The sequence below is a fragment of the Euphorbia lathyris genome, chromosome 9 (genome assembly GCF_963576675.1).
Source record: "Euphorbia lathyris chromosome 9, ddEupLath1.1, whole genome shotgun sequence".
Classification (NCBI taxonomy): Eukaryota; Viridiplantae; Streptophyta; class Magnoliopsida; order Malpighiales; family Euphorbiaceae; genus Euphorbia; species Euphorbia lathyris.
In genome coordinates this window covers 12,149,686-12,162,639 of record NC_088918.1, presented here as the reverse complement: position 1 = coordinate 12,162,639, position 12,954 = coordinate 12,149,686, and the positions used below count along the sequence as shown (strand labels likewise).

The 12,954-nt window shown below is 29.2% G+C and overlaps 1 protein-coding gene across 1 annotated transcript; it reads right to left on the bottom strand.

Annotated features, from left to right (window-relative positions):
- Nucleotides 1-1,461: 1,461 nt before the first annotated feature.
- Nucleotides 1,462-11,206, bottom strand: LOC136207252 (polygalacturonase At1g48100-like). Its single transcript, XM_065998551.1, has 6 exons — nt 10,805-11,206; nt 9,125-9,292; nt 8,964-9,011; nt 5,465-5,672; nt 4,092-4,173; nt 1,462-1,969 (listed from the first exon to the last, which is right to left on the bottom strand). Exons 1-6 carry the CDS (start codon nt 11,204-11,206, stop codon nt 1,462-1,464), a joined length of 1,416 nt encoding a protein of 471 aa, XP_065854623.1.
- Between the last annotated feature and the right edge of the window lie 1,748 nt (nt 11,207-12,954).

Here is a 12,954-nt window from a genome sequence, read left to right as displayed (position 1 = left end):
CCAATTGTCAGTAACCACCCTTATTATGACTCTTTAAACACGTGAGACAATCTTCTCCCTTTGAGCTACTTGAAAAGATAAGTTAGGTCTCTATTTACAACAAAACTCCTAAAACATGATTTTCACTTGGGTCTAGATGCAGAGGCACATATGTATTGGCGATTGACGCATCCCCAATTGTCAGTAACCACCTCTTATTGGGGTGGATTTTCCTTACCCATCCCTCCACTTCAACTAGAGGGTGCTGATAGCATTCTCAGTAGATGAAGGGATGTGCATCTTTTTTTCCCTATCTAGGTCAAAACAACGTTCGTTTTAGCATGGGTTGAGGATTTTTTTAAGCTCAATCTATGTGGACTGAGTTTTTTTATTTATTTTTATGTATTTATTGCAAGCAGTCTAAGGCTGACTCTGCCACTACATGGTCCAAAATTCCTTCCTATTAGAAATGTTGAGAATAAAACTTTACCATTTTATATTATGGATAGGGTTAATCTCAAATAAATGCCCTGTTGTTTCACATTTTTTTACAGATCGGTATTTGTGGTTTACAAAAATTTTATTTTTCCAAATTTGACCGATAACGACCTCAAAATAAAATTTTTGAAGAATTAAAGTTGTTTAATACCATATTTACTATGCAACCATATTTTTTATTTTTCAAAATCATCATTTTTGGAGTTTTCTCTCTCTAAACATTAACTTTCTCTCTTATAAAAAACAATAACTAAATAACCTCAAACCTAAAAAGTTGAAGAATTAAAGTTGTTTAAAATATCATTTAACTCTTAAAAATTTTCATTTTGAGAACGACTTTCCGATGTGATTGACAAGCAACGGGGCATGGAACATAGTTTAATTCATCGCGACAAGAGTTCACCAAGTCTAAGAATGGGTACTTCTTTCCTATGGAAAGCGGGGTAAGATGTTGAAGGTTTCATACCGGAAAAGCATAGTAAATATAACTACCTCTCCCGCGGCGGAGGCAACGCCTGAGGGTGCTCGTCATCCGGATCCGAATCCGGAGGAGTATCCGGAGGGGGAGGATGGCTGGGTCCACGAAGAAATTCGCTCCTTAAAGTAAACCCAAATGCAAAATTTCGCAAACCACATGGTTGCGTTTGTAAAAATAAATACCACAAGTATCCATCTGCAAATCGACGAAACCACATGACATCTATATCTAATTAAACTTTTTTTATTTATATTTATTTGTTTTCACTCCAAACAATCAAAACCTGACTCCAACATTGTCTGGTCCAAAATTTCTTTCTATTAAAAACGCGGAGAATAAAAATTTTCCATTTCAAATTACAGATATATATGCACTTCTCCAAAAATATTACGAAAAAAATTGTATCTTATCCCATAAAATTATAATAACTCAAAATTTGATCTAAAAAAAAAAAAAGTCTAAAATTAGAACTTACAACTAAAAATTTCACTTTACATTCATATTAACTACTCAAAATCCAAACATTGATCAACAACATCTTGAGATGGTGGAAAAACTTCCAACAAACAAAGAATAGGTGGAATAGTAAGTGTCTCCATAACTCCATAAGCATTCCAACAAAAAGGGTCAGCAATAAATTGACCTTGAGAAGGAAGCAATTCAATTTCAGACATTACAAGATTAGAACATGGAATTGAATCACTACAAGCTAAGTGTAATGCTGGACTTCTAACATCATATGTTCCTCTTATGTTTGTGTATGAAACATCATATATTGAGATTGCTTTTGTTTGGTTTTTGCAATTCTTTGTTGTGCAATAGAATTGGTCTATGATTATTGGGTTTCTTACATTTTCCATGTTTATGTTGTTGAATTTTACTTTTGATACTGATCCATACCCTCCTTGCCATGTTTTGATCCGTACGCCGTTGTCGGAGTTCTTGATTGCGGAGTTTGTTACGGTGATGTTTGATACGCAGGCGCGTGAGCTGCGGCTCCCGAGGCTTCCGATGCTGGAGATAGGTTGGGTTTTAACAGGAAGATGTGTCAGTCGAGAATACAGAATAAAGGGTCTATGTATTCTACATGATTATATATGATATAATTAGGATAAATTATAATATAATCATCATTCTGAACTTTGCACTTACTTTTCATTATGGTCTATTTTATGGAACCTGAACTACATTTTAGTAACATAATGACATTTTTTTAATGTTGATGAATATGATCACTCCAATAGCAGACAATCCTACATTTTAAAACTGGTGGAATGATATTCTAAGCAATTTTAATTCATTAACTTTTTGGTTTTGAGGTGATTTAGGTGTTGTTTGGTTAAGAGGGAGAAAGTGGTATCCAAAAAATGTGATTTAGAAAATTAAAAACGACAGCTTTGTAGGAAATATGGCTCTAAATAACTTTAATTATGGATTTTTTTTTTCATTTTATTAGTAAAATGTAAAGTTCAGAGATCATAATGAAAGTAAGTACAAAATTTAGGAGCAATGGATGTAATTTACCCGATATATTAACCCAAAAATAATAAACATGTCAAAGGAGCCGTGTAGCATATTATTTCTATAAATCATGTTCTCATGTCAGAAATAAACAACTCTAAATATGTTGAGAGAAAAACTAAGAAAACATGTTAAAGAGAATTACATATAATATAATTAATACAAAACTATTAATCATGTCAAACTGGTCGTGTATCAGATTGTTTCTGTAAATTGTATTTTCATATCAGAATAAACAGCTCTAATTATGTTAGAGATTTTTTTTTAAAAACATGTTAAGAGAATTATATTAATATAATTAACACAAAATAATAATCATATTAAACTAGTCGTATATTAGGTTGTTTCTGTAAATCGTATTCCCATATCAAATATTAATAACCCTAATTATGTTGTGAGCAAAATTAAGGAAACATGAATATATAGTTCAAGTTATTAGTTTAGACTTTCAACAAAAAAAAAAGTTATTAGTTTAGATGGATTTGGGTTTGGGAATCAAATTCCAAACCCAATCCACAGAAGCCCATCTTAACTACAAAATTACATGAATATCATAATTAATTACAAAATTACAATTAAGTCATATCACCAAATTTAATTTTTAATATGTCATTATTCTCTATATATTATGATTTTACACCATAATTTAAAAATTCTAGACTCCAATTCATAAATCATAAACCCTAAAAATAGATTATAGATTTCTAATTTATAACTTCTAATCCTTAAAATATATTAAAAGTACCGATTTTGCTAGTTTGACATAATCCAAAATTATGACTTGACATAGTTGTAAATAGTTTCTAAAAAATGAATTTCTATGTAATTTTCCCTACTTTTTAATATTAAAATTGAAATCTAACCTTAAAATAAAAATTCATAACATATACATTATTTTATAAATGATAACATATATAGTAATTAATAATAATAGATCGGGCCAAGCCAAACCGTCTTATTTTTATAAATTCTAAATCCGGCTCAAAAAGAGGCGGGTTTTGACGGGCTTAAATAAGGACGGATTTAATATCATTTCTTCATATCCAAGTCCAATTCATTAAATGCAAATTTGAGCAGGCCGAATAAGTACACGAACCCTAAACAAATCTAGTTAATATTATCCAACATGACCTAGGAAATTTTATTAAGATGACCAGGTCCTCACAAATGCCTCACATTCAATTGTTGACATATGTTCAAAATAATAATGTGGGAAATACGTGTCAACAGTTGGCGAATACAGGATTGCTCCGTTGGACAGCAAATTTTACAATCTCATTTTACATTTTTCTCAGCTAAATTCTTTTCAACAGATACTTTTAGAATGCTTTTTGCACTCTAAACCCTCAATTTGCCGGATGACATTGTTTTTGCCTCTGTGTGTCAACAATTGAATGGAGGTCCTTCGAGGACCCGATCCTTCTCATAAAATCCACATGACCTAAAGATGATCTATTATCCATATTTATGTTGAAATGAACATTAAATTATGCATTAAATAATGAAGTATAAATTGATGAATAAAGATTAAAGTAAGTTTGAAAATTGAAACATTAGGCAACCCTATAATTTATAAAGCCACCAAAACTATATAATAAATTTACAGGACATTTACCTTATACCATGGCTTGGACCACATGTAATATTCTTTATTTCAACATTATGGCAACCAGCTCCAATTGATACACAATCATCCCCTTACAGAAACATCTCTAGTTAACATAAATGGCAAAAAAAAAAAAAAAAAAAAACTTTTATAAAAGGGTAAATTACATTTATGACCCGTAAATTATAGTACTACTAACATTATATTCCCTAAACTTTAATTATTGACTATGAATTTTTAAAATTTGTATTACAATAACATATATTTTCAAAAAACATATATTAAAGTCCAAATTAGTAAAAATCAGTAAATTAAAGGGGATAAGGGTCATTTTCCCGTAAAGTTAGAGAAGTTTCAATTTTACGTACAAAATGACTCAAATTTTCCTTTACGGTATAAATTCTGGCTCAGTTTCATATTTTTAAAGAAATTTCATCATTAATTTTGGTCGATATTTACTTAAAAAAGGTAAAATTGAACTAAATTTTCTACTATGAGAGTAATTGAATTAAGGTATCTAGCATAGAAGTAAAATTGGATTATTTTCCAATAATTTAGGGGCAAATTTGACCTTTTCTCAAAAACTAACCTAATGATGATCTAGAAAAGTTTGACATTAACTCATGTTTTTTATCCATATCACTATAAATTATTATCAAATGTCTATTTTACCCTCAACAATTTGTTAATTTTGTGACATTTTTTAGAATAAATTCATAAAAACCCCATGTGATTTCATGTTTTGTCAAACATGTACTTATGAATTTTTTTTTGTCTAGACAGGAATTGAAGTTTATTTTTGCGACCAGGAAATGACGGATATTTTTCGCTTTGCTGAAAACAAGAATCTCAAAAATAAAATGAATATTCACGATCTCAAAGTTGAAAAATTCAAAGACTTGATGATAATTTAAGCAATTTTAATTCTTCAAACTTTTAGTTTTGAGGTTATTTAAGTGTCGTTTGGTGTAAAGAGAGAAAACAAATGTTTAGAGAGAGAAAGTTCTGAAAATGATGATTTTCGAAAATAAAAAATTTGGTTCCAAAGTAAATGTGGAACTAAACAACTTTAATTTTTAAAATTTTCCATTTTAAGGTTATTAACGATCATTTTTATAGTATTAAACTAAAAAATCATCGTTTTTAGATCCCCGTTTGGACAAAAAAAATTTCCACAGTTACCTGTCTGATAAGACATGAAATCACATGTTTCTTTTTTTACTTTACCCTTTTTTTTAGACTTTAATGTTCCAATGGTTTAAAGTTTAAAGATTTTTATATGAAAAAATAAATTTTAGGGACCATAATGTTAATAGATCTATATTGTATGGGCTGTAATTGTAATTCTAAAAAATAGAAGATATATAATTTAGAATAATTACCATTGGATATGACAGAATCGTAAATATGAACATTGTTAGTGTTCTCAATGTGAATCCCATCAGTGTTAGGGCTAGAAGATGGTGCATTAACAGTAAGCATTTCAATATGAATATTTTCACAAACATCAAACCTAAAATGGAATTGAGGACTGTTCTTCACTTTTAGTCCTTCAACTCTTAAATTAGAACTCTTAAAAAACCTTAGTGCCTGCAATAATAAAAAGTATCGGCTGTAATACATCTGATCAATAAAAATTGAAATGTATTAGAAAATAATTGATATAAAAAAATCTTAAAATTATCGTATTTTTATTGGTAAAGTCGAATAAATTGAGATCATAATAAAATGAGTTAAGGTGTAAAAATACCCCTAACGTTTTGGGCCAGGAGCAATTTTACTCCTAACGTCTAAAATGGTGCAATTTTACCCCTAACGTTAATAAATTGGATCAGTTTGAGAAATAATTCATCAAACTGTCTTTTCGGTCATGAATCTTGTCATCTACATTTCATGCGTGTGTGATTTTATCAGTAACAAATCATAAACATACATTGAGATGTGGAAAAAAATACTGTCTTTTTTGTATGAATTAGACAAAATAAATTCAAAAAATTCACCAAATTTATAAATATTAATCTCAAATTCTATTATTAAATTATAAAAAACATGAAATCCTTTTTTTCAGAACGAATTGTTATGCAAATGGTGCTGAACAAGGAACAAAAATATATGTGTTTTATAATAGTGTCTGAAATTGACCTAACTTATTAACGTTAGGGGTAAAATTGCTCTTGACTTCTAACGTTGGGTCAAAATTGCACCATTTTAGACGTTAGGGGTAAAATTGCTCATGACCCAAAACGTTAGGGGTATTTTTGTACCTTAACCTTAATAAAATTATTGTGTTTCAACGTTCCGGTAAATTATATATCCACACGCCTCTAGACTATATATACTATCAACCACGATGTCATTTTAAAGTCCAAATCAATAAAATTCCATTAAAAAATTAACCAAATAATGATGTGAACAAATTTAATAATATCATTTTCTATTTAATGTTATAATAATGCAAAATTTAAGAATTTTGACAAAAAAAAATAGTACAAAGTCATTTTTTTTTTGTTTTTTTCTTTAAAAACAACAAAGTCACACTTTTAATAGCTAATAGCCCCAAAATTGTACTATTCCATTTACTTTTTTTTGGATAATACTTTTTTGTTATCCCTAAACTTTACACTTACATTTATTATAACGTCTGGACGTTAAAAACTGAACGTTATGACCATTGAGCTTTACAATTTACTAACATAATAACCATTTTAACATTGATCAATATGACCTATAGTAGGTAACCCTACATAACTAGTAGAAATGATATTTTGAGCTATTTTAATTTTTGAACTTTTTATGTGGTATTTGGTTAGAAGAGAGAAAGTAATTGTTTAGAAAGAGAAATGTTCAAAATTTATATTTTAGAAAAAAAAAAGTAGTTCTTTGAGAAATATAGTTACGAAGAACTTTCATGCTTGGATTCTTTTCTTTCATTTTGAGATTGGTCATGTTTGGGAATTAGCTGTTAGCGGTTAGCTGTTAGCTGATTACATTAGCTGATTTGACTAGCTGATTTGATTAACTGTTTGTGTAGACCTGTTTGGTAAAAATTAGCTGATTGATAATAGCGGTTTGTGTAAAAAGACGAATAAGGGCATTAATTTTGGCGCAAGAGAAGAGGGAGTCTATCTATTAGGATTAAAGAAGTCCATTAATTTTAATATTGCAAAACGCTAATTGAAAAAACTCATTTTAAGAGCTTTTTCTAAATTAGCGTTTTCATCTCAAAACTCTCTCACAAACCTCTCTCCACCAAACACTCCAATTAGCGGTTTCAATGATCAAACCTCTAAAGTTGGTCAAAACTGCTATTTTTATCCCAAAACGCTCTTTACCAAACAGGGTCATTATCTTGGGCAGGGGCGGAGCCAGGGGATAGGGGAGGGTCTCCCAACCCTCCGACCCCCGGAACATCCTTGACGAACAGTGGTTCAGTTCCAAACAGCCTCCAAAATAGTTAAAATTAATACTTATAATGTATAATGTGATTATATGACATAAAACTAAGTTTGCATAGTTGGTTGTAGTGATAATTAAAAGGATCTCTACATCTAATTGGTCCTATGTTCGAATCTCTTTCTCTTCACCTTTTATCTCATTTTAATTTTTTCCCTTAAACCTCGTTCTCCTTTAAAAATATCAATATTAAATATCATTTTTAATCATTATTAACCTCATTCTCCTTTATTATTTTTAATTGTATTTTTTTAGTTACAAAATTCATGATCGAGAAGACAATTTGATGAATAATTTCTACAATTGACCAAACTTGTCAACGTTAGGGATAAAATTGCTCTTAACTGCCAACGTTAAGGGTAAAATAGCACCATTTTAGACGTTGGGGGTAAAATTGATCTTAGGTGTAAACATTAGAGTATTTTTGCACCTTATCCTTACTTTATATTGAATCTCAGTTGTTTTGTACCTTAATGTTTCCAATTATGATCAAATTTACCCTTATATTATCAAAAATTTGAAAATTTTGATTTGACTACTATGAATCAAAGCCTTAAGTCGTTATTAAGAAAAAAAATCTTCATGCAATGGAGCCCCTCCGGACTTTGAGCTCTGGCTCCGCCACTAATCTTGGGTAATTTTGGCATGCTCAAGATTAAAATTTGTCATTAGGTTAGTAAAATGTAAAATCCAATGGTTATAATATTCGGTTTTGAAATTCAGGAACCATAATAAAATTTTGTGTAAATTCATGGACCATGGGTGTAATTTATCAATATACTTATTTTTATAGATTTTCATCAACACTAATAAAATATTAAAATGACTAATTTATTCTTAATACCCTCTTTTAAAATTCTACATTCTATACAAAAATTATTTTCTTCTTAATTTCACTGTCAATCAATTCAGTTTAGTAGCATTCAGTTCAGTTCAATAATTTATCATTACTTATTATAATTATAATTATTTTTTATAATTATTATTATCATCATCATTAGAACCATTATTATTTTTATAAGATTTTTATTTTAATTATTGCTATTTTTAAAGAATTACATTATTATTTCAGTTTCAGTAGAATTCAATTAAGTTTAGTTTAGTTTTTTTCAGTGATAAAGCCTCACGGTATGATCGCTAAGCTTCAAAATTAAGATAAACTTTACACTTTTTAACATTATGACCAATAAACTTCAATTAACGCTTAAAAATGACCGTTGATAATCTCAAAATATAGAAAATTTCATGAACTTATGATATTCTAAGAAACTTTAATTCTTCCAATTTTTTTTATATTTAAGAAAAAGAAAGTGAATGTTGAAAGAACGAAAATTTTAAAAAATATAAAATGTCATTCAATAATAAATATACTTCTAAACAACTTTAATTTGGAGAGAGAAATAATTGAATTAATTGTATTGCACTTACCACCGGGCTATCACAGGTAGCAGGAAGCTTTGTCCCATTAGTCCTCTTCTGCATAAATGAAAGAATATTAAATATTAAACTGAACAAAACCACAAAATAATCTTAAAGTCAGGGACTAATTAGTTACTTTTTTTATAAAGAAAGGACTAATTAATAATTACTTTGTGAGACTTGCAAGGAAGATTCCACCATTTATATCCTCTTCCATCAATGAGACCTCCTCCTAGTAATGAAAGTCCATTAATCCTGTAAAAAACTAGCCATTGTTTCTTGCTCACATTCTTTGGCCATGCTTCTGGACCATCTGGTGCTATTATAATTCCATCAATCTTCATTAAAAAAAAAAAAAAAAAAATCAATTTAGCTTTTCTTAGGGTAAATCACAGTAAATTTCGGATAGGACAACACGATTTATATAGATAACTCATATAATACGATTCGGTTGGTACGATTATTATTTCTATGTGTATAGAATCATGTTGAATATACGGATTACATAACACAATGACTTATACTAGTACGATTTACTGACTTGGTCAACATTAAGTATATATTTAACAGATTATAGGTTCCGTAATATTACATGTCTTTTTAGATAGTTGTATAGAAATTAAGGATATTGAAAAAAAAGACATTGTTGTCCCTTATTTATTGATTCCAATATTTATTTATTCTATAATAAGTCCATTATTCTAATTAATTTTCATAAACCCGCGTTTTATAGCAGAAAAAAATGACTTAATGTGTACTGATCATATAAAATGACATGTAATATGAAACAAAAAAGAATCTCTAGAAAGACATGTAATATGAAACGGAAGTAGTAAAAAATAAGAAAAATAATTTATTGGTTCATGAGTTTCTGCTTTAGAGAGTTCTTTTATTCTAAGAAATGCATTATAAAATCCCTATTTTTTTTTTTAAATTAACTACTTAGTCATTTCTTCCAGAATTTTGTTTGTCAAAAGTTAAATTGTATAAAAAATAGTAATAAGTTATTTTAATGTTTTACAATGTTTGATAAATTTGTCATTTGTGTAAATTAACTTTTGAATAATAAAATTCTGAATGAAATTACTAAACAATTGGTTTTGAAAAATCGGAGATTTTATAATGTATTTTTTTAAAATAAAAAAATTTATATATTATGTAGAAGCTCTGAATTAATATAAAGTATTTATTCTATGAAATGTATATTTTATTCCTATTGTATTTATTCTTAGTATGTATAATTTATATTAAGGATAAAATAAGCATTTTTATACTAATACGTATAATAATATACCTGTAACCATCTATTGTATAATTGTATTTAATAACTTTCATTTCTCAATAGAATTTGTTGGATGCAGAAAATGGAAAACGCTCCATCACATATCAAAATTCTCGTCACATGTAAAAAAAATGCAAAATAGGCAAATAATTAGAAACTTTTAAAAGTTGACAGTTGACGTTTTGAGATTGAATGCAATTGGAAAAAAAAATGAAGGATTATTGAATGAAATTACATAAAAATAGGCTTATTAAATTCAAAAGCACAGACTCCATATTTTTTGAAAAAAACAGTATTTTTTAATAGTAAACAGCAAACCGTAACAACAAATAACAAACAGTAGGTAACCCAAACGACTCTAAATTTGTACAGATCACGTTAAATATTTCAATAGTTTCCGTCAAAATTGAACTTCTCTGTTAATTAATTACACTTCAGCAAAATCTGAATATCTTTTCCTTTTTTGCTAAAAAGTAAAGTTAAACAGCTAAATTGTGAAAGCAGTCTAAGTTTAAGGACTAAAAGTGTAATCTACCCAAAAAAAATCTAGTTTCAGGTTATTACATACCTGAATCACAAGTGCAGCTTTACAAGGTCCAGTAAAAATGGCAGGTTGAATCAAGAAACTATAACCAGCAGGAGCAAGAACAACCGCCGATGAATCAGACCGGCAGCCGGAATCCCAAGCCATTTTAAATGGTTGTGTATCATCGGAAACACCATCTCCGGCAGCTCCAAATACTAACACATTGAAAATTTTGGTCACATAATTAGGTACTTGAGGTTGAGGTTGAGGTTGAGGTTGAGGTTGAGGTTGAGGGCTAGAAATTTCTGCAATATGATTATTTGGAGCAGCAGAAGGTTGGAGAGAAATTTCAGAAACTAAATGTAAGTTTTTATGTGAAATGGTGACTCCAAGAATGAAGAAGATTGTGGAAAAAGATGAAAGGAAAATTAGAGGGAATTTCATAGTTTGATTATAGTTTTAATAGAAATATGAGAGTGAATTTAGTATTTATAGAAGAAAAAGGTGTAAATTAACTGTTAATGAAGTTTTTTTTTAATAAATTTTCCGATACCTGTTCACGGGCTCGGGTACCTGCCCAGGCCCGTGTCCTCTGGGTTGGACTTGGACATGAAAATTTATCTTTAGACCTAGTCCGACTTAGGTCTGTTAAAGCCCGCCTCTTTTTTGGGCGGACTTGAGAATTATAAAACTAGCATGGACCGGCTCAGCAAGACCCGCATATTAATATTAATTAATAAATTAATATATTAATATTTATTTTTAAGTATAAATTTAATTTTTTTTATTAAAAAATTATACATATATATTTAGGTGGGCTTATATGGGCTGGGCTTGAGATTTGATTTTTGAGCCAGATCCGAGCCTGCCTGAACTAACCGTGGTTGGGGTGGACGTGGACTGAGTATTTTTAAACAAAAGCCCGTTGGGTCCGGTTCGAGCCTGATCCATAAACAAGTTTACTCGATTCGATGCTTATCTGATACCCCTTCTGAAGAAAAAGTGTAAATTAACAATATGAGAATGACAGATTATAGGTCTCTCCCTTTCTCTTATCGATGAAAATGATAAATAATTAGGAATTTTTGAAAGTTTACAGGACAACTGAAATTTTGGGATTATTAAATGTATTTGGATAAGAATACATGGTTATTAAATGCTATTAGACATAAATATGAGGTTATTGAATGAAATTGGATAAGAATATAGAGTTATTAAATGCAATTAAAAAAATAAAATAAGGATCATTTGAAACTTTTGAAATCTTCAAAGGTAGTTAAAATTTTGAGCCAAATACATATACAATAAATGTATTCATTCAATAAAATCAATCAACTTCACATTTGATTTTAATGAAGTTATTCTGTATGTCAGTGAAGCATTTGAATTAAAAACTTAAATTAATAGTTAAGAGTTTTTTCTTACCAAAAAAAAATAGTTAAGAGTTTTTATTAGAATTTTGACAAGACCTAAATCGTGCAAAAGCTCAATGAAATATTAATATGACACGTAACACAATGGATTATAAAATTAAGGGTCAAAGTAAAGTAATTGGTTGCTAAGTCTAAATCGAAATTCAGATATCAATTTACAACAAGTTGAGTTAATACTTAAAAATCGTTTTGATCATTAATTATATGTCAACTGAGTGTTATTGTTGAACGAATGTGCCTTTTTTTTAGCTTAGAATATATCATGTGGCATACATATGGCTACTATATATTAATTATAAAAATAATAAGAAATACAAGATACGACGTTTAGTTGATATATAATTAACTGTCTTATGTATTAATAGCGTATGTTTGAGTAAATTTTTATATATGAATTAATTGAAATGATTTTATTAAAATTAAATGTGAAATTAAATATTCCTACCACATGTACTAAAAGTAGGGATATTTGGATTCGATGGTACCCTCTGAACCGTCTTTGATTAAGGTAAATACTGATGGTGCCAGTAAAGGGAACCCAAGCCAAGCATCTGTTGGGGGCTTAATCAGGGATGAGCATGGACACTGGAGATGTGGATTCATGGCTAATCTCGGTGTTTGTACGACAGTATTAGCCGAGCTCTGGGGTCTTTATTTTGGACCTAAAATGGCTTAGGATAGAGGTATAGAAGGGTCCAAGTAGAGCTTGATTCACAGACTGTCTTGGCAATGATACATGGAGAGACTGGAAGATACCAC

Coding starts and splice junctions, on each gene's coding strand:
- LOC136207252 (XM_065998551.1), bottom strand. CDS start 11,206: ATGAAATTCCCTCTAATTTTCCTTTCATCTTTTTCCACAATCTTCTTC. Junction 4,174..5,464: donor CGATTCTGTCATATCCAATG/GTAATTATTCTA, acceptor TGTTTCTGTAAG/GGGATGATTGTGTATCAATT. Junction 1,970..4,091: donor GGTCCAAGCCATGGTATAAG/GTAAATGTCCTG, acceptor ACCTATCTCCAG/CATCGGAAGCCTCGGGAGCC.